Source organism: Crocodylus porosus, unplaced genomic scaffold (assembly GCF_001723895.1).
Source record: "Crocodylus porosus isolate Cpor-Errol unplaced genomic scaffold, CroPor_comp1, whole genome shotgun sequence".
NCBI classification, from domain to species: Eukaryota; Metazoa; Chordata; order Crocodylia; family Crocodylidae; genus Crocodylus; species Crocodylus porosus.
In genome coordinates this window covers 23,406,826-23,430,640 of record NW_017728910.1, presented here as the reverse complement: position 1 = coordinate 23,430,640, position 23,815 = coordinate 23,406,826, and the positions used below count along the sequence as shown (strand labels likewise).

Sequence of the window (23,815 nt, the reverse complement as noted above, 5' to 3'; positions counted from 1 at the left end):
CGAGGGGGGCCCAGCAGGGAGGTGGCTGTTCTGGTCCCTACTTAGGAAGACGGAGGCAAAGAAATCGTTAAACATGTTAGCTTTGCCATCCAGTGTTTAGGGATGTTTCTTGTGCGTTGTGGGACCCTGGCTGGTGTTCTGGGCCAAATGAGCCTCTTGTGCTATGCCGTAAATCCCCATGTCCGGGACCCTTTGCCACTGAGTTACGCCTCCGCACCCTGGATTGTACTCCGTGATAGGGAGTGGACGCAGCCGGCTGCCGCTGTGACCGCTGGCTGGGCTGGGGGTGAGGACGAACTTGGCCTCCTTGTTTGTCAAGGGGCACCTTGGCCCCGGGCTCACGTGGCTTACTCCAGAGCCGGGCTGGGCATCGTGTTTGCTCCACTCTTCCCTCCTTGTGAAGTCAGAGCTCCCGGGAGTGAGCGTGCTGTGTCTGCGCGCTGGTGTCGTGTCTGTACAGTGCCTAGCACGGTGCCAGTCTGGCGGTGGGTAGGAGCTGGGGTCTGGCGTGGCCTGTGGCTCCCCCACACAACAGCAGTGGCATGGGGCGCTGCTGGTGGAGGACCCGTGCCCACGCTGCCCGCATCCCCGCCTTGAGCGACACGCCTGGCTGCAGCCAGCCGGTCCGTACAACCCGCCACGCTTCATGGCGTGGCCTCTTTCATCCGATCACACAGCTAATGGGCAGGGAAGGACCCAAGCCGACAAGGACGTGACCTGCCCTCTCCCACGCCGGGGGGATCACAGCGTTCCCAGGGCCCTGCCTGCAGGGAGGCAGCGTGGGCACGAGCTGCAGACCGCGCGAGAGCCGTGGGTGCCTCCGGTCTCTCCTTGGGAGCCTCCAGGTATTTCGCTTTGCCCGTTTCCTCCAAGCGCTCGGGAAGCTGCTCCTACCACGCTGCGCCCTGGCCGTGGCCCTGGCCCCGGGGACTGCGCCCTGCAGGGGAGGCCGTGCCCCCTTCAGTCGCCTTCCCTGACGTGCTGTCCCGCCTGTCTCAAGGTTGTCTCCCTCTTCCCCTAGGGAAACAAGTCGGAGCAAGGCTGCTCCAGGTCCTCAGCACCAGCCGCCTCGACGTAGCATCTGCAATAATAATGCTGTGCCCTTCTCTCCTGCCCCAGCCCGTGGCCACGCAGACACGAAAGAAACGTGTCAGGGTGTTTGCAAGCCGTCCTCTGGGGCACCGGGTGCTGCTGGGGATGGGGACCGGGCTGTGCCAGAGTCCAGTGCTGCAGGTATCCTGTATCTGGACTTCAGCAAGGCTTTGGACAAGACCTCCTAAACAACGTGGAGAAATGTGGGCTGGATAAAACTGCTACAAGGCGCCTAGACAGGTTTCATAGATTTCATAGACATTCGGGCTGGAAGGGACCTCGGAGGATCATCGAGTCCAGCCCCCTGCCCCAGGGGCAGCAAGTCAGCTGGGGTCATAGGATCCCAGCAAGATAAACGTCCAGTTTGATAGCTGGCCCCATAGCCACGAGCCAGGGGTAATCACTAATGGGTCCGTGGCAGGAGGTATCGAGTGAAGTCCCCCACGTGTCTGTCCTGGGCCTGGTGCCGTTCGACGTGTTTATTAACGATTTGGATGCGGGCATGGAAAGCTGCTTGAGCAAGTTGGTGGACAACAAGAAACTGGGAAGGACTGTGAACCTGCTGGGGGATGCGGGTGCGATTCAGGAGGATCTCAACAGCCTGGAAAGCTGAGCTGGAGCTGGCGGGATGAAGTTCAACGCAAGGGAGGAACCTCGGGAGGAAGAATCAACACGGGCAGGATGGCGTGAAGTTAGAGACGGGCAACAAAGATGATCAACGGCTTGGAAAGCGAGTCATAGGAGAAGAGCCTGAAGGAGCTGGGCACATTCAGCTTGCAGAAAAGGCTTGAGAGAGGACATGACAGCGGTCTTCACATACTCCAAGGGCTGCCACGAAGAAGAGGGAAAGCACCTCTGCTCTTTTTCTGCAGAGGAGGATGTGAACCGTTGGCTCGACGTTGCCACAAAGTAAGTCTTGATTGGATATCCCGAAAAACTTCTTCACTGTTAGAGCAGGAAAGCGGTGGCATAGATGCCTGGGGAAGCTGTGGGCTCTCCATCGCTGGAGGGGTTCAAGAAAAATTGGCCAGCCACTGAAGTAGGCGTAGCGATGCCTATTTTCTACCCTGGGTATTTCCCGGGTGTCTGGGTTTTGCCGGTTGCTCTCCTCTGCCCCCGCTTTTTTTTTGAGTTCAGGCGATGGTTGGCACAGGGCTGATCCTGCCGCGGGCGGCACTTGCTCCGGAGGTGACCTGGAGCTCCCTTCTAGGACGCCGAGCTCTGGCATCCCTGCCAGCCTGACCTCTCGGAGACGTGCAGCTCCCGTCTGCACTGGGATCCAGGCACCGTTTGCTCCCGTCTGCGCTGAAACTCCTGCAGCTCGGCGCGTTCGGCTTTCCGCAGCAGCGGGATGAAGCCCAGTGTATTTCCCCCGCGGCCCCTGGCTGCAGAGTCGCGTCGCTAGTCCGAACCGAGGGGGCAGATGGCGATTTGGCCCTGTAGCGCAGAGGCAAGGGCTGAAACTTAGCTCCCAAGTCTCTCCCCACCATAAAGCCCCCAGGTGAGCTGATGAGTTACAGAGCTCACCCCCTTATCAGCCCGGCCAAGCCCTTTATTGCCTCTCTCGGTGGGTGGTTGATCCGTAGCCAGGTCGCTCCGGGCAGTACCTGCCGTCCCTCGCATCCCACTCGGCTCTGCTCCCCCGTGTCCACACAAGCATTTGTTCCTGGGGGAGAGCGGGGGCAGGGGGGTGGCATCTCTTTCGTTCAGGCTGCGATCCAGTGTTAGTAAAGCCGAGGATGCTGCGGCCTCCAAGGTGAGGCCGAGTGGGAGGGAGAGGCACGTCGCACGGGGAATTGGCCGGAGCCCTTTCTAGAGCAAGGGATGACTCAGTGCAAAGCTATGAGCCGTGCAATCTTGGGAGCCCAGCATGGGGTACGTCCAGCCCTGGCTGGTGCCGTTTCTTTGAATGTTATCAGCGACTCCTCACCTCTGCAGCAGGACTTCAGCCCTCGGACACATTTGGCAACATGCCTCCAGGTCCAAAGGTGAGAGGAAGAGCCCTTAAAAGAGCCGGCCCCCGTTCTTTCGGACAGAGACGGTGAGAGGCAGTGTCCAGCCCGGGATCCCCAGCCCAGCTGCAAAATGCAACATCTGGGGAGCCTGTGGACTTGGTCCTGCGTCTGCTTTGCCATCCACCTGGCCGCTGCGGCTGCATCCATAGGTGAGGAACAAAACTTTTGGCCTGGGAAGAAGCCTGCCACCTACCGCCACTCGCCTTTTCCATGGGAAACGCATCTCCTGGTCTGTCAGAGGCCTCGGGAGTTGTACCAGCTTGGCGCTGTATGTGGCTGCCCTTAAAGGAGGCATCAAACACTGGGGAAGGCTTTAACTAGAGAACGGGGGGCTGGAAATGGGGTCCCTGCTAGGGACCGTGCTGCCCCCAACCACACGCAGCGGCAGGGCCTTACCCATCCCGTGCTGGTGGCTTGGCGATAAGTGACCCGACGCCAGCATTAAAGCAGACTGCCGGCCCTTGTCTCTTAGGACGGTGGTCGCTAGCGGGTGGGAGAAGACCTCTGGAAAGCCAGAGCGAGCAGGGTTGGGGGCTGGCTGCAGCCGCTGCTCACCTGCCCTGCTGGGAGGCGTGCGTTGTACGCGTGGGTCGACGCGGAGCCGTGGTAGCGATAGGGCTGACTTGAGAAACACCATTCACGCCAAGCCGTCCTGGCCATTGCCTAGCCCCTGAGGGCACACAGAAAAGACTGAACCAAGATTTCGGGGGCGTGTATAGCCAGCATGGCCATGCTCGCACTTTCCATGCAGGGCCCGGGTGCGTGCTGTGTGCCAGGGGTTAATGAAGGATCAAGAGATGCTCTAAAAATGGTTATGAGATGGATGGAGAGGCCAGGGAGAAAACAGGCTGTTTATAACAGTGGTTTATAACCCCCTGCAGCAGCTTCTACTGACAGTCGTATAACACCGAGGGCTCTTATCGGAAACGTCTATTAATCACTTAGGGACCTTTGTAAATGGAGCTTTAATAGAAAGTGTGATTGAAAAAGAAACCGGCAGTCGCCCGGCGGGGTTATTTATGCCCTGCCTTTGCTGCCGGGGCCTCTCGCGGGCAGTAAAGCTGTCGGGGCCGTTTGCAGTGTTTCCCCCGGTGCGTTTTCACCTCCGGTTGGGGCTCAGGGCTGGGGGAAGCGAGGGAGATTTCCAGAACCAGGTAGTTTATGACCTAGGGGTCAGCTCTGCCTTCCGGCTGCCCGCGAGCTGTGCCCTCGTGCACCGGCGTCGTGCCTCGCGCAGGAGGCTCTGGCAGGCCCAGCGGGGCAGGGACGTGCCGCGATCGCGTTAGGGGCTGCCTAGGAGGTGGAGGCAGCTGGCGATCAATCCTCGGCTTCCCAACATGGAGGTCCGACTCCGAGCTGCGTGGAAGTGGCCCGAGGGGGCCGCTTGAATTCACGGAGCGGCGAAACGCGTCCGCCTGCCGCGCGCTCGGCTCCTCTGGGCCGCGGGGCTCTGAGCTCGGTGGAGGTGGAAGCACAGTGTGGGGAAGGGGACCTTAGCTAGACCCGTCAGGGGCTGGGCCAGGTGGGAAACCTTTGCCGTGGGGGCACGACAGGACGGACTGCAGCAAGGGGCAGAGGCACGGGGGGCAGGCTCGACGGCCTGCCGTCAGCAGCGCAGCCCAGCCCCGCGCTTTCCCCGGGGGGCTCGCTGCGGAGACCGCTGCGCTAGGGGAGCGGGCGCTCCAGCTCCAGCCGGCTGCACGGCCCTGCCAAGAGCGAAAGGCAGAGCAGCAGCAGTTTCTGCAGGGCCTGCGCGAGGAGGAAGCTGGGGCTGGAAGGCGGCTGCACGGCCCCAGGCCCCGGCTGCACGCGCGGACCCTCTGGCGCAGCAGCTCGGGGGGCTCCGGGGCCGGGCAGGGGCAGCCGCAGCGGGTGCCCGCGGGGCTGGGGGTTGCAGGGCATGGCCTGGCTCTGATGGTGCTGCTCGATGCTCGCGCTTGGCTGCTTTCCCCGGCCCCTGCTGGGGTCTCTGCAGGGGTCGGCCCCGGGCTGCCTGTCCCGGTGGGCCTGCCCCCAGACGGGCACCTGCCTGCGGCTGCGCGCCCACCCCCGGCACCCGGAGCTCTGCGCAGACGCGTCCATCCTGACCCGCCGCCTGCCCGGGCGGCGCCCCGTTGCTTCCAGAGGGCGAGACAGCCCCGGGCTACTGGAACCGGCGAGCCCAGAGGACGCTGGAGGCAGCCTTGGCCCTGACGCCCGTGACGCGCCGCGCCAAGAACATCGTCCTCTTCATGGGCGACGGTGAGTTCAGCCCTCCCCACCCCCGGCACTGGCCCAGCACCATCGTGGCAGCCCTCGGGCACGGGGACAGGCAGCTCCCAGCATGCACTGGGCTGCACTCCCGCCAAGCCCTGTCCCCGCAGAGCCCATCCCTGTAGCGCGAAGCCGGGTCCTGCTCGGTCCCAGAGCCGCGTTTCACTGACAACAGCCCTGGGGAGGGGGCTAGGGGGTATTAGCACCCAAGTTCGGCCCCTGGGCTGTTCCTCCAGCCACCTCCCTAACAGCCCCGGGCAGACCCCTCCTCCACTTCTGCCTCGGTTTCCCCAGCAGTGACCTGGGCTGTGTTGTCCAGGGGGCCATCAGCATGAAGGGCCCCGTGCTCAGGCCGGGCACAGGGGCTCAGAACCGTCCCGGCCTGGGGAGGGCTGGAGCTGGTGCCCCCACAATGTCTGCAGTAGCTCTGCCGGGACGCGCTCCGGGCCGAGCACTCCCTCCAATGGTGCCAGGCCGCAGGTCCTGCCGGGACGCCCTTGACAGGTCAGGCCACCAGATCTCCCTGCTCCAGTGTCCCTGGGAAGAGCCTGGATCCTGGCAGCTGGGAGCACGGGTGTCAGAGCTCAGCCGCGAGGCAGCATTAGGCCTCTGGAGCAGGGAAACTGAGGCACAAGGCGGGGCAGGAGCTGTTGTCTCTATCTGGATATTAATAATACTAGGCCTGGGCGTCGGGGGAGAGCTCTCTGGGCAGCAAGCAGTACAGGGGCTCTGACACCGGGGAGCGGGGTCGATGCGGGCCGTGGGGCACACGCTGCCCCTCTGCTTTGGGGGCGGGGGTAGGTTCTCCCTCAGCCGTGCCCTGACCCAGGAGCAGCAAGACTGACCGTGGGCGGGGGTCCGGGTGGGGGCACTGACCTGTCCGTGCTGGGCAGCTCGGAGGGGCTGACGTGAGCCGGGGCGGTGCCTGCAGGGATGGGCATCTCCACCATCACGGCCGCCCGCATCTACAAGGGGCAGCTGGAGGGCGGGCCCGGCGAGGACGGCTTGCTGGCCATGGAGACCTTCCCCTACCTGGCTCTGTCCAAGGTGAGTGCCCGGGCGCGGGGACCAGGCTGGCTGCAGAGCCCCCGGGTGCTGGGGACAGGGATGAGCTCCCTGGTGCCCCGGGCCCTGGCCCCATTGCCCAGCCCTGCGAGGAGAGCCCCAGACACGGGCACCCCGTCCCCTTCCCAGCCTCCCCACCCTGGCTCACGGGAGCCCTCATGTCCCGGCAGACATACTCCGTCGACCGGCAGGTGCCTGACAGCGCCAGCACGGGCACCGCCTACCTGTGCGGGGTGAAGGCCAACGCCAAGACCCTGGGGGTGAGCGCCGCGGCCCAGCACGGCAAGTGCAGCACCACCTTCGGCAACGAGGTGGACTCCGTGCTGCACCGGGCCAGGCGAGCAGGTAAGAGCGGGCTGGGGCTGGGGCTGGGGCCAGGCCGTGGCTCGTGGGCTCCGCCCTGCCAGCCAGGGCAGCACAGGACAGCAGACGCGCCTGCCTCTCGGCCAGCCCAGCTCTCTGGATCTCAGGACCCCGCCTGGGCTGGCCCCTGCCTATAGACTGCCCCTAATTGTCGGCCCAGGGGTGGGGTGGCACCAGCCGTGGAGGCTGGTGCATGGCTGTCTCGCCCAGGCGGGGTCTCAGGAAGGGAAAAGCCCCCCTGTCGACCCCCTTGTCCTCTCTGCCCATGGACTCAGTGGTGCCTGTCGCCCTCCCTGCGTCACAGGCAAATCCGTGGGCATTGTGACTAGCACCCGTGTGCAACACGCCTCGCCCGCGGCTGCCTACGCCCACACAGTCAGCCGGACCTGGTACAGCGATGCCAGCCTGCCCAAGGAGGCCGCGCGGCAGGGCTGCCGGGACATTGCCTACCAGCTGGTGCACAACACAGACATCAATGTGAGTGGCCAGGGGCAGGCGGCTGCAAAAGGGGTTGCTGAAGGCATGCTGGAGCAGGTCCCTGTGCCCCTAGCGAGGCAGCGGCACGTGCCAGGGCCCAGGGCTGGGGAGAGGGAGATCTGCTGCCTCCAGGCAGCTTGTCATCATTGTGTGCCGGCTCACGGCCATGCCAGGCTGTGGCCCCGGCACCGCTCCGTGGTGGGGTGTCTGAAGGGGCTGGGCTCCCCGTGTCTGGTTGGCAGGTGATTCTCGGTGGTGGGCGGATGTACATGGTGCCCAGGGGGACGCCAGACCCCGAGTACCCGCAGGACCCGAAGCAGAACGGGGCGAGGAAGGACGGGGTCCACCTGATCCAGACGTGGCTCAGCACCAGGAAGGTACTGCCCGCAGCGTTGGCGGAGAACGGGGGCGAGGGCGGCCTCCTGGGAAGGGTCCGTCTTGCTCTACAGGAGGGAGGCAGCGTGCACATGGTACACCTGTGCACGTAAACATGCGTGGAACACACCACATTTGTGACACGCGTGATGCAATGCTACTGGACCTGTTGGTGTGTATGTTGTATGTGAATGTGGGGCTCACACGTGTGGCCCCATGATGTGTGGGGATGTATTCAGCATGGGGGGGTGAAACCTATGGGCACTCAGTTCCCAGAGCCCCTCCTGTCCTTGCTCCCAGGGGGCCAGGTACATCTGGGATAAGAAGGGCCTGGACTCCGTTGATGAGACCTCCACTGACTACCTCATGGGTAAGAGCGGGACCCAGACCAGGCCACAAGTCCCACTTGTGGCCACCTGCCTCTGCCATTGGTGGAAGAGGCAGGTGGTCCTGCCCCACCCTCCCACGTGCTCCTTTAGACGTGGTGCCTCTGCTAGCAGGGGCAAGATCCCTCAACTGGGCTGAGACTCCCTCCTGCCCGCAGCCCTGCTGCCGGGAGGCTGAGGTGCAAGTCCCAGGTGCCCGCAGGAGACCAGCTCTGCACAAATCCCCTTGCCACGCGCCACCTGCCTGCCAGTGTCCTGCCTATGGCCTCTGCATGGGCACCGAACCTCCTGGGGGCCTGGCTGGGTTTCCTCTGACCCCTATGCACCCCGTGGCACCCCGGCCCTGCTGTCAACACGGTGGACAAGCAGTAGCAGTGCCCAAGCCCAGAGCGCCCCATCTGACGCATTGTGAAATCAGGCCCCTGCCGCTGTCCCCGCAGGCCTCTTTGAACCCAAGGACATGAAGTACGAGCTGAACCGCAACACGTCCACAGACCCCTCCCTCGTGGAGATGACGGAGAAGGCCATCCGCATCCTGCGCCGCAACCCCCACGGCTTCTTCCTCTTCGTGGAAGATGAGTAGAGGCTAGAGCTCAGCCCATCCCCAGAGGGCCAGGGAGGGGCACAGGGGGCAAAGCCGTGACAGGTGGATCACTCAGCACCTTTGGGTGGGGGGATGTATTGCAATGCACTGTGGGATAGCGGTGGGTGCAAAAGACGGTCCTGTGGCGGGTGACTTGACCATGACCTTTGACTCCAGGGGATGCCCCCACTGTGGTCCCAGCCCCATCCCCAAGCAAGGAGGCTCCAAGGGGCGCAGGAGCTTCTCTGCTGCATGGGGGCAGGGCTGGTCCAAGGGGAAGCGAACGCCAAGGGCTTTATGGGCTGTTGGTTCCCCCTGCACGAGGCAAGATCGACCACGGGCACCACAGCGGCAAGGCCAAGCAGGCCCTGACTGAAGCCATCATGCTGGACCAGGCGGTGGCCAAGGCTGCACAGCTGACCGACGCCACTGAGACCCTCACCGTAGTGACGGCTGACCACTCACACGTCTTCAGCTTTGGTGGCAACACGCCGCGTGGCAACAGGATGCTCGGTACCTGGGGCTAGGCTGTGGCTGGGCTGTGATGGACAGTGCCTGCGGGGATCTTACGGGGACAGCGACGGGTTGGGTGTGAAAACCAGGAATGGGGGCTCGGCACTCCTCGGAGCTCCTCCCTGGCACCAGAGGAGGGTTTGATGCCATCGCCTTGATGTGACAGGACTGGCACCCAAGAAGGCCAGGGACAAGCGGCCGTACACCAGCATCCTGTATGGCAACGGGCCCGGTTATGCCATCAAGAACGGGAGTCGCCCTGACATCAGCCTCACGGCCGTCGGTAAAAACCGCAGAGCCTGTCCTGTCATTGCAGCACGGGTGGGAGCGCTGGGCTAGGGGAGGTGTGTGCCAGCCCCAGGGTGGATCATTTCTCCATGGGTCACGGAGAGGTCTGGCCCCCATCCCTGGGGCTCAGCTGGCACCTCTGTCGGGCACGGCACAGCACAGCCGGCGCAGCCAGGGCTGCATGCAGTGCGAGGGGACTCCCCAGGAAGGCCAGGCTGGTGGCAGGTCACAGGAACCAGAAGCCGCTGTGCTCAGCAGGCTTTGTGCTGGCCCTTGCAGGATGAGATGAGTTTGCCAGGTCTCTGCCCCATGCCCACACCCAGAGGGCATCTGTGATTGACCCCACTCTGCCCCTGGCAAATGGGACATTGGGGCTCAGTGCTTTCGGTAGCCACTCAGCAAACAATGCCCCAGGGTGCTTTGCAGGCAGATATGCATGGACGGGTGGTGCTTATCTCCTGTTGTGCAGCGGGGGCAGGATTTTATCTGCGTGATTGCTGGGTACATGAGTCACCCGAGCCTGTGACTTGCCGTTCAGCTGGAGCTGGTGGCGCTGAGCTGTCTATAAGGTGCTCCAGTGACCAGCCAGCCGTGCCCCCCAGGCCCCAGCACTCACCGGCTGGCCTGGCGGGCTCTGGGGGTGCGCGAGTAGGGGGTGGCTGGGAACCGGGGTCGGTATTGAGAAGCCTCTCGCCCACAGAGGACAAAGAGTACCGGCAGCAGGCAGCCGTGCCCCTGGACTCTGAGACTCACGCCGGCGAAGACGTGGCTGTCATGGCCAAGGGCCCCATGGCCCACCTCTTCCACGGCATCCAGGAGCAGAACTACATCGCCCATGCCATGGCCTACGCGGGATGCCTCGAGCCCTACCACACAGGTCCCGAGTGCCTGGTGCCCAGAGGGAGATCCGGCAGCCCGGGTCTCTCCCCCTTCCTCCTGCCCAGCCTGCTCGCCCTGGCTGCAGCCTCCCGCCTGCTGGGGGTCTGAGAGCAGGTCCCGCCAGCCCCACCGGGACCTGGACCCTGGGTGGGACCAAGTGTCCTCAGGCCCTGCCATGTATATAATTTTGTAATAAAGCCCCTGCTGCCCCCAGGAAGGATCTGCTGACTGCTGCTTTGTTGCCCCCTCCCTCTGTGCTCCCCAGGCGGCTGGGGAGGCCTCCGGGCAGGCCTGAATGGGGGCAGTGGGGTGAGGGGGCTCAGCCAGGTCCCTGGATTGCCACGCTGGAGGGGCCGCCCTTTGTTCCCCTGCTCCGGCTGGTCCTGGGTGCTCAGGACCCCTTGCCGTAGCCCGTTCACTTCACCAGCCATCACCCATCCACTGCCCTGAGATGCAGGGCGACTGGAAAGCCGTGCATTAGCCCTCAGACCCGGGGTATTGTGCGTGCTCCAGCATCTCTTCCTCCCCTTCTGTGCAGAGGGATTTTTCTTCCGGGGGCCAAAAGGCACATCCCCAAGGGGTAGGTGCGTGGGCAGGGTGGGCAGCAGCTTGGTGGCTTTTGCACCTCCCAGTGGCTTCGCCGGTGCCCCTCAGCCCTGACCTGCAGCCCCCTGCCAGCCAAGCCGTGCCCATGCCCTTCGGTCCTGACCTGGCCCTGCTGGCCAGTGCATCTGTGTGGAGCAGACCTCGTGCCTGCAGGTGTGCGCGGGGCAGTGCCGAGTCAGCGCTCTGTAATCGCTGCCCACAGATGGCACTGGGTGGGCCCTGCTCCCAGAGCTGTAAAATCCTCTCCTGGTCATGCCCACGGGGCAGGCAGGCTCCACAATCACATGCAGGTCCAAAGTCCCGTGGCAGGTGGTGGGTAGGCACACGGCACATTCAGAGTCCCTGCAGGTGTCCCGGCTGCAGCCTGCCCGCTCCCAGCATGCGGTGTCCACTGCTCCTCGTGCTCTGGGCTGGGGTCTGGGCCAGCTGCTGCTGTATTTCTAACATCACCATCCCAGGTAACCCCAGCCTCCTTCCCCCAGCCTGGCGCAGCTCGGGGCCTTTCTCCTCGGGACACTGGCACAGGTGTGGGCCAAGCACTGGGCTCACAAGTGGCTTCGGGTTGGTCTGGAGAGCAGGCGATGTGTCAGCATGCGCGTCGGGGTTGTGGGAATGGGATCAGCAGGGCACCCATGCCCTCAGGTCTGGGGGGGCTGCATTGCAAGCACCCACAGGCGGAGGTGGGGATGGGGCTTTCCTGACGGCTGCCTCAGCCTGGCACATCCTGGAGACGTGGCTTTGCCGACGGCCAAGTGCTCCTTAGCTGTGCGTGGCGCAGAGTTAATGAGGCAGGAGTGGCCACCCTGAGGGTCCTTCCACCCCTGGCTGCTCCATTTCCGCGGGGGCGGTCTGTGGCTGGCGCTAATCCCCTGTCCCCCACGTGCCCCTGAAGAGGAGGAGAAGTATCCCTCGTTCTGGAACCAGCAGGCATCCAAAGCCATCCAGGCCGCCCTCGCCCTCCAGCCCAGGCACTACCTGGCCCAGAACCTCATCCTCTTCCTCGGCGATGGTGAGTCCCCCCCAGGGCCTGCAGAGGGGGTGCAGGTCAGCTCTGCCTGCAGAGTCCCATTGCTCAGAGCTGGGCCAACTCCCCGCGGGCACCCTCCGGCCAGTCCCGGTGCCCCAGGAGCCCCCAACCCATGTTGCAGTGATCAGGGCGGCAACCTGAGGTGGCCAGGGTGAGGGGTGGAGGGTTTTGGCCCTGGGTAAGAGCCCGGGGGTGCTGGGAGGTGATGTTCCCAGTGCTGGGAGGAGATGGTTTGGTGTGTGAGTGCTGTGTCCCCTGCAGGGATGGGGGTCCCCACCATCACGGCCACGCGGATCCTGAAGGGGCAGCTCCAGGGCAAGCTGGGCCCCGAGACGCCGCTCGTCATGGACACCTTCCCCTACGTGGCACTCTCCAAGGTGCCTCAGCAGGGAGCAGCGTACAGCCCCTGGCGCAGGAGCAGCTGCCTGGCCCCTGAGAGGCGCCCCGAGCCGGGGAAGGGCGTGTGGCTAGCTCCAGCCTGCGGGGCAGAGCCCCTTCTCCTGCTGGCCGGCGCGGGGAGAGCTCAGCCGTCTCCCAGGGCAGCGTGCAGCACTGGTGGGGCAGTAATCTGCAAGGCTGGAGCAGAGGAGGCCCTGGCGAGGATGCTCCTTGCTCGGGCTAGGCTGGGCCGCCAGCTCTTGCCCCTCCAGGCTGGGGGTCCCGAGCCCCACCTCCTGGGCCGTGGGGCAGGGGGAGGGGTGGGTGTTGCCTCCCCCTTCCTGAACCCGTGCCCCGGCCTCTGCAGACCTACAACGTGGACCGGCAGGTGCCAGACAGCGCGGGCACTGGCACAGCCTACCTGTGCGGGGTGAAGGGCAACTACAGGACCATCGGGCTGAGCGCAGCCGCCCGCTACTCGCAGTGCAACACCACGGCCGGCAATGAGGTCACCTCCGTGCTGCAGAGAGCCAGGCAGGCCGGTAAGCGGGGCCGGCCCTCTGAGACCCCTGTGCCCGCACCTGGTGCGGGAGGCATCTTGAAGGGACAGGAGCGTGCGTGGGCCAGCCCGCGCCCAGGGCGAAGCTGCCCGCTCAGGCATGGTGCCCGGTTCGGGAACAGCCCTTCCGGCTCCCCTGTGGCAGCAGGTGCCTCCGGGTCTGGGTTCGAGGGGCGGCTGGGGTAGGAGCCCGGGAGGTGGGTCCCCGAGGTTGCAAGGGTGAATGCCCGGGCTCTGGCCCCCGTGGCAGGGAAGTCGGTGGGGATCGTGACCACGACGCGGGTGCAGCACGCGTCGCCTGCCGGCACCTATGCGCACGTCGTCAACCGGGACTGGTACGCGGACTCCAGCATGCCCCCGGACGCCCAGCGCGAGGGCTGCAAGGACATTGCCATGCAGCTCATCCAGCACGTGGACTTCAATGTGAGTGCCGGGGCTGGGCCGGGGTACCCGCCTCACACCTGCCCCGTGGGGCTGCCTCAGCGCCCCGGCGGGTCAGAGGCGGGAGGCGAGAGGGCCACGCCAGGGGAGCCCGGCTGGGCCAGGGGATGCCCGTGCCGGCCCCTTGCCAGGGCACCTGGCCCTCTGCTCCCTCGTGCCAGGGGCCAGGCGCAGGCGTCTGACCGTGCTCTCGTGGCCAGGTGATCCTGGGGGGCGGGCGGACGTACATGTTTCCCTCTGGCACGCCGGACCCCGAGTACCCGAAGGAGAACGGGACGCGCAGGGACGGCAGGGACCTCGTGGCTGAATGGCTGGCTGCCAGGCCGGTGGGTGCCAGGCCGGGCTGGGCCCGGGGCTCGCTGGGGCTGTGTGCACCGCCACGCTGGGGGGAGCCGACGGGCCCCCTTGCCCCGCGGGGTGCAGCGGCCCGGCTCACGGGCCGCTTCCTCAGGGGGCCAGGTATGTGTGGAAGAAAGTGGATCTGATCCGCGCCAGCCAGGACCCGGCCGTGACGCACCTGATGGGTAACGACCCCCCGCGCCCCTCGCCCCCCCCGGCGCCAGGGCAGCATCTTCCAGCCTCAGCGCCTGAGCGGAGGCCCGCCATCTCCTCCTGCCCCTGCCCCCGGGGCCATTTGCACACCCCTTTCCCAGAGTGCTTTGCAGGCCGGGAGCTGCAGGCGCAGCCCCCTCTCGGGTGGGTTCATTTTTGGGGCACGGGTTTCCCAGGGTGCTTTGTGAGTCTAAAGATCTGACAGCCCCTACCCCGTGTGTGTGTGTGTGTGCGTGTGTGTGTGGGTGCGCGCTTGTCCATGCGTGCGCATGCTCGTGACCGTGCACCGGTGTATGTGCACGTGTACCTGTGCACATGTGCGTGTCTATGCGCGCGCGTGTGTCCGTGCATGTGTATGTGGGTGTGCGTGTGCGTGTGCATGTGCACGCCCCGCAGGCCTGTTCGAGCCGGTCGACATGAAGTATGAGCTGAACCGCGACACGGTACTGGACCCGTCCCTCGCCGAGATGACGGAGGCGGCCATCAGGGTCCTGAGCAGGAACCCCAGGGGCTTCTACCTCTTCGTGGAAGATAAGTGGGGCCGTGGCGGGAGAGCTGCCGTGGGCCCCGGGCTGACCCCGCCGTCGCGGGGGGGCGGGGAGACCTCCCCGCCTGGGGCGCAGGGACGCCCCGAGCTGCGGGCCGGCTCTCCCCCGCCTTGGGGACGAGCAGCCGCGGTGGCCCTGGCAGCGGCAAGCGCCAGCCGCCGTCTCGGGCCACTTGGGAGGGCGTGGGCGCTGCGGCTCGGGGGACCCCGAGGGCGAGGTGGCGGGGAGCGGCCCCGGCACCGTCCGCTGGTCTCTCGCCCGCTCACCTCCGCCCCTTCCCCGCATCCCCTCACGAGGCAGGATCGACCACGGGCACCACGACGGCGTCGCCAAGGCGGCGCTGACGGAGGCCGTGGAGTTTGACCAGGCCATCCAGCGGGCCGGCGAGCTGACAGACGAGGCCAAGACCCTCACCGTGGTCACGGCCGACCACTCGCACGTCTTCAGCTTCGGCGGCTACACGCTGCGCGGCTCCTCCATCTTCGGTACCGTGCGGGAGGCGCGAGCCGCGGTGTCCTGCCCGGTGCCTGGGGCCCGGGCCTCCCGCTGCAGGCCGCGCACAGACCCGGCGGGGCCTGGGCTCGGGGCCTGCCACCAGCCTTGCTGGCAGCGTGCCCTATGCCCGGGGGCAGGCAGCCCCCCGGAGCACAAGCTGGGGGGTGGGGAAGCCGCTGGGCTGGCGGTGCCCCTCGCCTGCCTGGCACTGCAGCCCTGCCGGGGCCTCCCGCGGCGCGCGGGGAAGGGGGCTCAGCCCTGGCCTGGCCTTTCGCCCGCAGGCGCGGCGCCCTCCAAGGCTGCGGACGGCAAGTGGTACACATCCATCCTCTACGGGAACGGGCCCGGCTACCCGGTCGCAGGACCCAGCCGTCCCGATGTCCTGAGCGAGCCTATCGGTACGGGCACGGGCAGGGAGCGGGTGGAGGCGCGCCTGGGCCCGGGACGGGGGTGGCCGCGGGCACCGTGGTCAGCAGTGGCTCCGGGGCCCCTCTGCCCTCAACAGAAGCCAACACCTACAAGCAGCAGGCGGCCGTGCCCCTGAAGTCGGAGACGCACGGCGGGGAGGACGTCGCCATCCTGGCCAAGGGCCCCATGGCCCACCTCTTCCACGGCGTGCAGGAGCAGACCTACGTGGCCCACGCCATGGCCTATGCCGCCTGCCTGGAGCCCTACCAGGCCTGCAACCTGAAGCAGGCCTCCGGGGCTGCCCGCGCCGGCCCCTTGCCCGCCCTGCTGGCTGCCCTCCTCCTGGCAGTGCTGACGTAGCGCCACCCTCGGCCCCACCACAGCCCCCGCCTGAGTCGGCCGTGGGCACGCGGGAGCAGGCAGCCGCCACCCCGGGTCTCGGGCGCGGCCTCCTGGCCTGAACAAAGATGCTAACAAGCCGTTGTGTCTGTGCTGACGGGCGTGGGGTGGTGTGCAAGGGGCGGGGGTGCCAGACCTCCACGGGGAGCTGCGCTGTGTGACGTGGGTGGTGGTAGGCTGGGAATCGTGTCTGTCGGGCGGGGGTGGGGTGGCATGAGGGGTCCTGGCAGTGTATGGGGAGCCAGGGGTTGAGGAGGTGGTGTGTCTTGCCGGGGGCAGTGTGTGTGTGTGTGTGTGATGTCAGTGCTTCTCTGTGTGTGCACGTGTCATAGCCAGGGATGCTGTGTGCGTGGGTGCATGCGTGTCACATGCGGAGTGGGTTGTGTGTCACTTACGGGTGCTCTCTGTGTCACACTTGGGGGTGCTGCGTGTGCACATCACACTCAGGGGTGCTGTGTGTGGGGGTCCCGGCTGTCCCCAGAGGGGGCTGCGTGTGCAACCTCGTTGCGCCCTGGCCGTGCCCCCGCTCCCCGCAGCCCCGAGCGAGTGCCCCTTGCACGGACATCGCCGACTTTATTGACCATCATCGGCCACGACAAACACCGCGAGCGCCTGCACGAGGGGCTGCCCACCCCGGCCCCCGGCCGCGGCCCCCGCCAGGCAGGGTGGCCCCGTCGCCCACGGTGCCACCGTGTGTCGCTGCCTGGCAAGGCCCTCGGGGGCCTGGGACCGGGTGAGCGCGGCGCAGCAGGCCGAGACGTGGCCGTGGATGCGGCCCCGCGGTGCTGCCTCTGCTCCCGTGTCCTCACAGCCTCCGCGAGGGCCACGTCTCTGCTGCCACGCTGGGCCCAGGGGCAGCCGGGGGGTGTCCTGACGTGCAGGCGGGGGGCTGGGGGGAACACGGCCCAGCTGGAGCGGGTCCAGCGCCTGCTTCGCCTCAGCCTCTTCATCCAGGCGTCGGTCCAGCCCCGGCAGCCCCCTCGCTGGGACAGGCCCCCCCGAATCGTGCCCGTGCACCCCGGGGGGAGACAGGCGGGTGGGCTCACCACACCGAGCACTTGTGCGCCGGGTTCATGGGCGAGTCCTTGGGGCAGTGAAAGACGCGGCCGAACTCCTCGAACTGCGAGACGCTGCCCAGGACCCTGCAGGGGGAACGGGGGGTGGGTCTGGGGCCCAGGGCACGGCCCCGGTGCAGCCACCTCTGGGGTGGGAAGCGGCAGCTGGTGGCACGAGGCAGAGCAGGGCTGGGGGGCCACGGGGCCGTACCGGTAGTGCTCGGGGGCGTGCTTGTCGGTCAGCACCTGCAGGTAGATGGACTGCGAGCGCCGCTTGATGCACCAGTTCTGCAGAGAGACGCCGCGAGGGCCGGGGACAGAGGCTGGGTCGAGCCCGGGGGAAGCGGGACCCAGCCCACGCGGGCCAGACCCAGCTCGTTCCCCACTGCCACCATGCCACGGACGCCAGGCCGTTTGCAGCCGTGGGCAGACGGCGTTCGGGGGCACAGCGGGAGGTCCCTGGGGAGCGTGTGCGATCGCGGGGTCTCCAGTGACAGTGGGCCGGGGCCAGAGCACAGGGCAGCCGAGGGATGGCCCCCCTCATCTTCTGCCCCCCGCCCCATGGCTTTGCACGTGTTAGCCCAAATGCCTGGCCCTGGCTGGCACTGCCACGGATGCCAGCACGCCGTGGGCCCCTCCAAGCAGGACGGGGCACTGCAAGGCTGGGGGGGCTGGGGGGGTACCTGGGCGAAGGCGATGAAGAAGAGCTGGTCATGGGTGTACTTCAGGCGGTGCAGGGGGTGCTCAGGCCCGTGCTCCCGCACCCACTTCTGATAGGCCTGCAACAGAGGGGCACCCTCAGGGTGGGGGCCAGACCCCCCCACCCAGGCTTGGCGCCCAGGGTGGGTGGGTCGGGTCTGGGGCAATTCCCTGCAGCCTGGTCAGGGCGGGCAGTGCCCGGCAGCTCTGGTGTCCGGACCCCGGGGGCGGGGCAACGGTCACTCACGTAGTAGGCCAGCTTCAGCCCCCCCATGTCGGCGATGTTCTCCCCCAGCGTGTGCTTCCCGTTCACCTGTGGAGAGAGCAGCGGGGCCCGGAGACCCCGGCGTGGGGGTCACAGCCGGTGGCACCAGGAGCCGCTACCACTTTTTATGGCACCGGTGATAAAAATTAAGCAGCCCCTTAAACCACTGCAGAGACGCGGCACGGAGCCAGGGGGCCCTGCGGGCTGGAGCAGCCCCCGCCAAAGGGCACAGCGCCCTCGGAGACGGGCTCGGGCTCCTCCCTGCCCGCGGGCGTGATGAGATGCCGGGACTCGGCGCACGTGCCCAGCCCAGGGACCGGGAGGAGCAGGCGAGCCCCGTGCCCAGGGAGACCCCGCAGCGGGCGGGCTCACCCGCTGGTTGTAGACGGTGAAGTTGTCGTACAGGTCCACGATGCACTGGGCTTTCTTCAGGAACTTGCTGTACGAGGCCTCGGTCCACCAGTGCACCAGATTCCCGTGGCGATCGTACTGGCCTCCTGCAAAGGCCGGGCAGGCACGTGTGGGCACCCGCCCGCTCTGCAGCGAACCCCAGTCCGGGCCCCCTCCGCACCCAGGGTTCATTCCCCTGCCGAGCAGGGGCTGGGCACGCTCGGCCCCGCGCCCCCCCGGGCCGTGGCTAAGCTCTGGGCCGGAGGCGGGCGGCTCACCCCAGTCGTCGTAGCCGTGGGTCAGCTCGTGCCCGATGATGGTGCCGATGCCGCCGTAGTTCAGGGACCTGTTGGCCGGGGAGGCAGAGGAGGCATCAGCAGGGGGTGGAGTGGGGGCGATGCCCGGCCTGGACACGGCGCCAGGAACTCAGCCGGGTCCAGGCGCTGCCTTGGTCCTGGCCCCATACTCACTGCGGGAACTCGGGGTCGTACAGCGTGGGCTGCAGGATCCCAGCCGGGAACACTGCGGGGAGAGGGCGCGTGAGGGCTCCTGCCCTGCACCCAGCCGCACCCCCAGCTCCTCGACACCCCCCGGTCCTGCTCTGCAGCCCTGGGCCCCAGCCCGACCCCCAGCCCCGACTGCGTCCGACACAGCCAGCCCCGACTTACCCATCTGGTTCTTGTTGGGCAGGTAGTAGGCGTTCAGCGCCTGGGGAGGCAGCAGCCACCTGCAAGGAGACAGCAGAGCTGCTGCGAGAAGCGCCCCCGGGCACCTGGAGCAGGCGCTGGACCCAGGTACCCTCTCCTGCTCTCAGCCCGGGCCCTGGCACCGTCAGGCTGTGGGCTTGCCCGCCTGTGCCCGCACTGGCCACAGAGGTCACCTTGCCCTGGGGAAGAGTTGGCCAAGCGAGGTCCCTCGGGGCCTTGCTGCTGCACCCTCAGCTGCCCTCACACGCCATGTCAGGGGAACAGCCGGCACGTGCCGGTGGGCATCGCCACCAGACCCGGTGCCCGCCTGCCCGTGCCGGGTCCTGGGCACCTACGCAGACTTGTCGACCTCCTGCCGGATCTTCTTCACCGAGACCTTGATGCTGAACCTGATGCTGTTGAGGATGTTCCTGAAGTACGTCTTCTCGTCCACCTCGAACTGCGGTGGACACACGGGTCAGCAGGGGCCGGCACAGGGCAGAGCTGGGGGAGGACCCCCTGCCCCCCGAGACAGCTCCCATCCCTTGCTCTCCCTGCTCCAGAGATGCCCCGTCCTGGCCCCATCCCGTCCCTCGGGGGCATCCGCCCAGCCCTGCCCAGGGCAGGGGCAGCGTGGCAGCTCCTGGGGGTGCTCTTCCACGGCCTCACCCGCGTCACGTGCTGTAAGCGTGTCGAGTGTGGCGGTAGGGCCGGGCTGGGCACGGAGCAGGGCCGAGACTCCCGACGCCCTGGCCGCACGCCCCATCCTTCAACCCCAGCCCCAGCCCCAGCGGGACGGCAGGGAGGGAGGAGCTGCCGGGGGGCCCCCCAGGGGAGCCTGTGGGGGGCCAGCACGAGGGTGACACTCTGCTCCCAGATGCCGCCCCGCAGCCGTGCCCTGGCAGCGGAGGCAAGGGGACCCCTGCCCGTGCACGGTGCTGCACACTTGCCTCGTACTCGCTGTCGATGGAGTCTGGCTGCAGCAGGAAGTCCGGGTACCCGATCATCACCATCATGTACTGGAGCTGCCAGGGGAGCCAGTGCCTGCATCAGAGCTGCCCCCTCACGCCTGGGGGCACAGTGCTGCAAGTGCCCCCACCACCCCCCGCGGCCAGTGGTCTCAGTCCACATAGCCATGGCCCGTGGGCTGGAGGCCGCAGCTGCTACGTGGCAGCCTTGCACTGCTGGGCCCCAGCGCCACGGGGTGACTGTGCCTGGCAAGGCAGGCGGACAGGCGGCACCATACCTTGTCCCTGGCCGCACGCCGGGTCTCGTCATCCATCCAGTCCAGCTCGTCCAGCCGCTGGTCCAGGATGTGCTTGATGTCCTCCACCAGCTGCTGCACCTGCGGGCGCCGGCCCCAGGGTCACCGGGCAAGGGGGCACCTGGGGCCTCGCTGCTCACCCGGCTGCCACGGGACTAACAAGGGCACCCGTGTGCTCGCTTCCCCACCCTCCTAATCGCGGCCGTTCATTAGGTCGGGCCAGGAGCAGCCATCGGTCGGCTATTGAGTGGCATTGTGACCCCAGCTCCAGAGCCCCTAGCTCCGTGGCCCTTGGCCCCGTGGTGCAGGCAGCGGGGCCAGCGGGCCCTACCTTGGCCTTGCTGGCGGAGGAGAAGTGCTCGCGGACGAAGAGGGCGCCCAGGGCCATGCCGAAGTGCTTGTTGGCCTGACTGAGGCAGACCCTGGGCAGCTCCAGCGGCTTCTCGGTGCCCTCCATCTCGCGGGACAGCTCGTGGATGGCCTCGCGGAAGGGCGTGGACAGGTGCTCGCTCAGCACCACCGTGATGCGCCACAGCATGTAGTTGTGCAGGATCCTGCAGCCGGCAGGTAATGAGGGTGCGGCGCCAGTGAGGGGAGGCCGGACGCAGGCCCGGGGGTGGGGGTGCCCTGTGCTCCCCCCTGCCTGCAGGCACGTGGCACGCGCCTGGGGCTGCGAGCGTCCCGCTGCAGGATCTCGTCAGCCCGGTGCTGCGGTGCCGTTCGTTAGCCTGAACTTGGGTCTCCCGCCACCGTGCAGAGCGGGGCGTGGGCGTGGGCGGGGGGCCCTGGTGTGCAGCTGGGGGAGCAGCAGTGGGGCTAGGGGGACGTCCAGGAGCAGGCATCACTCCCTGGCCAGATGTGTGTGTGCGCTGCTCCGTGTGTGTGCACATCTGCCACTGCGCGTGCATCTGCATGTGTGTGTGTGTCTTCCGCTCTTGTGCATCACCCCAAATGTGGACGAGTGTGCAAGAATGCAGGTGTCCAGGTGTGACAGGGAGTCTGGCTCTGGGTGTTCAGGCATGTCTTCCTGTGTGTGTACGTGTGACAGTGTGTGCAGGTGTGTGCCTCCGGAAGATGCGTACCCCCACGTGTTTGGGGGGGCGGGGGTCGCTCCACATCCCTGCAGGCGCTCAGGGCGGGGGGCCGCGGGCACAGCTCCCCGTGCGGCTGGGCGCCGTGCTGGGCGGCCAAAGCAGGCGTCAGCCAGCAGAAGAGGCCAGCTGTGCAGTGGTGCCCGGCTTGGCAGGGGGCTCTAGGGAGCTGCGGAGGATGAGCCTCCACCTGCATCCCACCCCGGAGTGACTCCAGGGGTCTCTACCCCCCGCGGCGCTGCGACACGGGGCGCTCCGGGGCAGAGCCAGCCACGTGCAGCCCTGGCCCAAGCTGGAGCCCCTGTAGCACGACCCAGAGCTCAGGGGGCTGCTGTGGACCCACCCCTTCCCTCCTGCCACCCGCACGTCTGCACCGTGGGCTTGGCCAGGGCATCCCAGCCGTGCCCAGGGAGCTGGTGTGCAAGGCCCCCGTGCGAGGCGCTGGCGGTACCTGCTGGGCGTGCTGCGGATGAGCTCCGACACCTTCTGCATGTAGTCGGTGGCCAGCAGCACGACCTCCTCGTCCTCCGAGAAGTCCTCGTGGAAGATGCGGTCCAGCAGGTGCTTCCACCTCAGCTGGGGGGGCCGGGGGCAGCTCTGTCACCACGTGGGCCTCGGCTTCCCCCACCCACGCTCTGCCCCTGCCCCCACCAGCCCCCTTCCCGTGAGGCGCTCTGCCTCGCCAGGCCCCAGCCGCCTGGCAGGCGGGAGCAGACCCTGCACCTCGGGTCACGCCCCGCTCCAGGCTGAGTTCGTGCTAGGAGCCGCCGGGGGTGGCTGAGCAGTGGCGCGCAGCCCCAGATCCGTGGCCTGCGTGTATCGGGGCACGTGGGGCCCGGGAAGGGCACAGGGCCCGGGGGCTCCGACTGCACGCGTGCATGCGTGTGCGCGGTACTCACGGTGGGGGTAATGTGCTGCAGCTCGCCCAGCGTCACCTTGTTGTACATGCTGCTGACGTCCCGCCGCATGTCGTCGTACTCCGAGACCGTGATCTGCGTCGCACACGGCAGTCGCTCGGGCTGCCCCGGCCCACCCCAAGTCCCCCAGCTGCTGGGGGATGGGGGTGCCACCCCTGCCCTCTCCTCTGACTGCCCCCGGGGGTGGAGGAGCTGCGGGTCACACCCTGGGCGCAGCGCTCGCTCCCCGGCGAGTCGGGGCTCCAAGACGCCAGCCCTGGGGCCTGTGCTACACTAGGGCATCCCCCGCTCCCCGCACGCCAGGAGGGGGCAGGTGGGCCGCCCCCCCGGCCAGGGGCACTCACGTTGGCCAGTCGCTGCTCCAGCTGCAGGATCTCGGCCGCCTTCTGTGGCACGGCCTCGGCGCCCAGCAGCCCCAGCAGGCGCTCCATGAAGACGCGGTACGCCGCCAGGATCTGCCGGACACGGGGCGGGGGTCAGCCGCGTGGGGTCCCGCAGCCCCCTCTCCTCCCTCAATCGCTCCCTCTGCCCCAGTCAGGGCTCGGCCGGCTCCTCTGCCCCGGCTTGGGTTTGAGGCCACCCCCGGGGTGGTCCCGGGCCCAGCTGGCAGGGGAAGCCGCCCGGGTGCTGCCCCCACGCGCCCGCCCTGCTCACCTTCTCGCTCTCCTCGTCCTGGCCCAGGTAGAGGGTCCGTTCTGGCAGCGTCAGCCCATCCTGGTCAATCTGCAGCACAGGAGCGGAGACCGCCAGCCTCACTGCCTGGTGCCGTGGGCTCTGGGTCCCTCCCCCCACACCACGGCATTGCCGCGCTACATTCGAGGACATCAAACAGTCCCCCCACACCACGGCGGCAGTGGGGAGGGCATCGGCGGGGTACGAGCTTGGCAGATAATTGGCTTCCCGCACTAGGGGCACTGGGGCCCTTGTGTCAGCCAGGCAGGTCCTGGGCCCTCGGGGGCTGCGTTATGTGATGCCGCTTTGTTCATCCTCCCCAGAGCCAGCCGCACCACTGCGGGTGCCAGGCTCCTTCCACAGGGGGGTGCGACGTGACGGGGGCACGGGCGCTGGCCACACAAGGTCTCGCAGGCAAGTCTTGCTGCTGGAGGGGGCACGTGGGGACCCAGCAGTCCTGGCCTCGGAGTCCGGCTCTGCCACCGCCCTGCTCCGTGCCTCAGTTTCCCCACCGCCAGGGCTGTGCGGCCCCCCGCGCTGCCTGGGTGGGGGTGTCCAGCGAGGCCCAGCAGGAGCCAGGCCGCTGAGGTCGGGCAGACCCCGCCAGCCAGCGGCACACCCGCCCGCTCCTCGCACACGCGTGCTCGCGCATGCACACGCACGCCCCTCGCAGTGCCCGCCTGGCAAATCGGCTGACATGCTGCTTGGCTAAACGCTGCAATTACACGGAGGGAAATTGCCTTCCCCCGTCCTCCCCCACCCCTCAGCCGCATCTATTCAGTGGAGAGCCGCCTTGCTGGCAGCCGCAGGCCCCTCGCCCCCGGCTCAGGCCCGTGTCACCGGGTGACTCCGAGCCCTGGGAGCAGCCGGCGGGACCCGGGGCCTCGGAGCAGGTACCCTGGGGAGCGCCCCGCCCCGCCGGTGCCCCTCACTCCCAGCCCGCGGCCCCGCCCGGCCGCCCGCGCTGCCGTCCTGCCGCTCCCCAGGCGAGGGCAGAGCTGAGCCCGGCTCTCCCCCGCCGGGCCGGCCCGCGGGCTGCGTGCAGCCGGGCGAGGGTTAACCTGGCTGGGCCCC

The 23,815-nt window shown here is 67.4% G+C and overlaps 3 protein-coding genes across 3 annotated transcripts; 2 read left to right on the top strand and 1 right to left on the bottom strand.

Moving 5' to 3' along the window:
• The first annotated feature begins 2,832 nt into the window (after positions 1–2,832).
• On the top strand, positions 2,833–10,465 carry LOC109308516 (alkaline phosphatase-like). Its single transcript, XM_019532858.1, is given in 12 exon segments — positions 2,833–3,143; positions 3,145–3,256; positions 5,232–5,348; positions 6,292–6,407; positions 6,596–6,770; positions 7,093–7,265; positions 7,508–7,642; positions 7,941–8,010; positions 8,467–8,601; positions 8,931–9,122; positions 9,289–9,405; positions 10,111–10,465. Coding segments are annotated over 12 exon segments (1,710 nt in total). The 5' UTR covers positions 2,833–3,062; the 3' UTR covers positions 10,398–10,465.
• An 809-nt stretch (positions 10,466–11,274) lies between these two features.
• Positions 11,275–15,663, top strand: LOC109308286 (intestinal-type alkaline phosphatase-like). The gene is made up of 11 exons (XM_019532531.1): positions 11,275–11,353; positions 11,788–11,904; positions 12,184–12,299; positions 12,668–12,842; positions 13,110–13,282; positions 13,501–13,626; positions 13,752–13,824; positions 14,249–14,383; positions 14,694–14,885; positions 15,177–15,293; positions 15,401–15,663. The coding sequence occupies exons 1-11, from the start codon at positions 11,275–11,277 to the stop codon at positions 15,661–15,663; spliced, it is 1,566 nt and encodes a 521-aa protein (XP_019388076.1).
• Positions 15,664–16,668: 1,005 nt separating this feature from the next.
• ECEL1 (endothelin converting enzyme like 1) lies at positions 16,669–22,894 on the bottom strand. The gene is made up of 16 exons (XM_019532530.1): positions 22,724–22,894; positions 22,414–22,524; positions 22,052–22,144; positions 21,604–21,728; positions 20,393–20,615; positions 20,044–20,142; positions 19,748–19,822; positions 19,154–19,257; positions 18,780–18,838; positions 18,582–18,633; positions 18,390–18,457; positions 18,094–18,218; positions 17,704–17,769; positions 17,441–17,536; positions 16,969–17,045; positions 16,669–16,844 (listed from the first exon to the last, which is right to left on the bottom strand). Exons 1-16 carry the CDS (start codon positions 22,892–22,894, stop codon positions 16,745–16,747), a joined length of 1,644 nt encoding a protein of 547 aa, XP_019388075.1. The 3' UTR covers positions 16,669–16,744.
• Positions 22,895–23,815: the final 921 nt, after the last annotated feature.

Excerpts from the sequence above, each read along its gene's own strand:
- LOC109308286 (XM_019532531.1), top strand. The coding sequence starts at position 11,275 with ATGCGGTGTCCACTGCTCCTCGTGCTCTGGGCTGGGGTCTGGGCCAGC. Across the intron at positions 12,300-12,667 it reads CCTACGTGGCACTCTCCAAG|ACCTACAACGTGGACCGGCA; the intron begins GTGCCTCAGCAG and ends CGGCCTCTGCAG. Across the intron at positions 12,843-13,109 it reads GCAGAGAGCCAGGCAGGCCG|GGAAGTCGGTGGGGATCGTG; the intron begins GTAAGCGGGGCC and ends CCCCCGTGGCAG.
- ECEL1 (XM_019532530.1), bottom strand. The coding sequence starts at position 22,894 with ATGTCCTCGAATGTAGCGCGGCAATGCCGTGGTGTGGGGGGAGGGACC. Across the intron at positions 18,458-18,581 it reads TACGACCCCGAGTTCCCGCA|GTCCCTGAACTACGGCGGCA; the intron begins GTGAGTATGGGG and ends CCCGGCCAACAG. Across the intron at positions 18,219-18,389 it reads CCACGGCTACGACGACTGGG|GAGGCCAGTACGATCGCCAC; the intron begins GTGAGCCGCCCG and ends CGGCCTTTGCAG.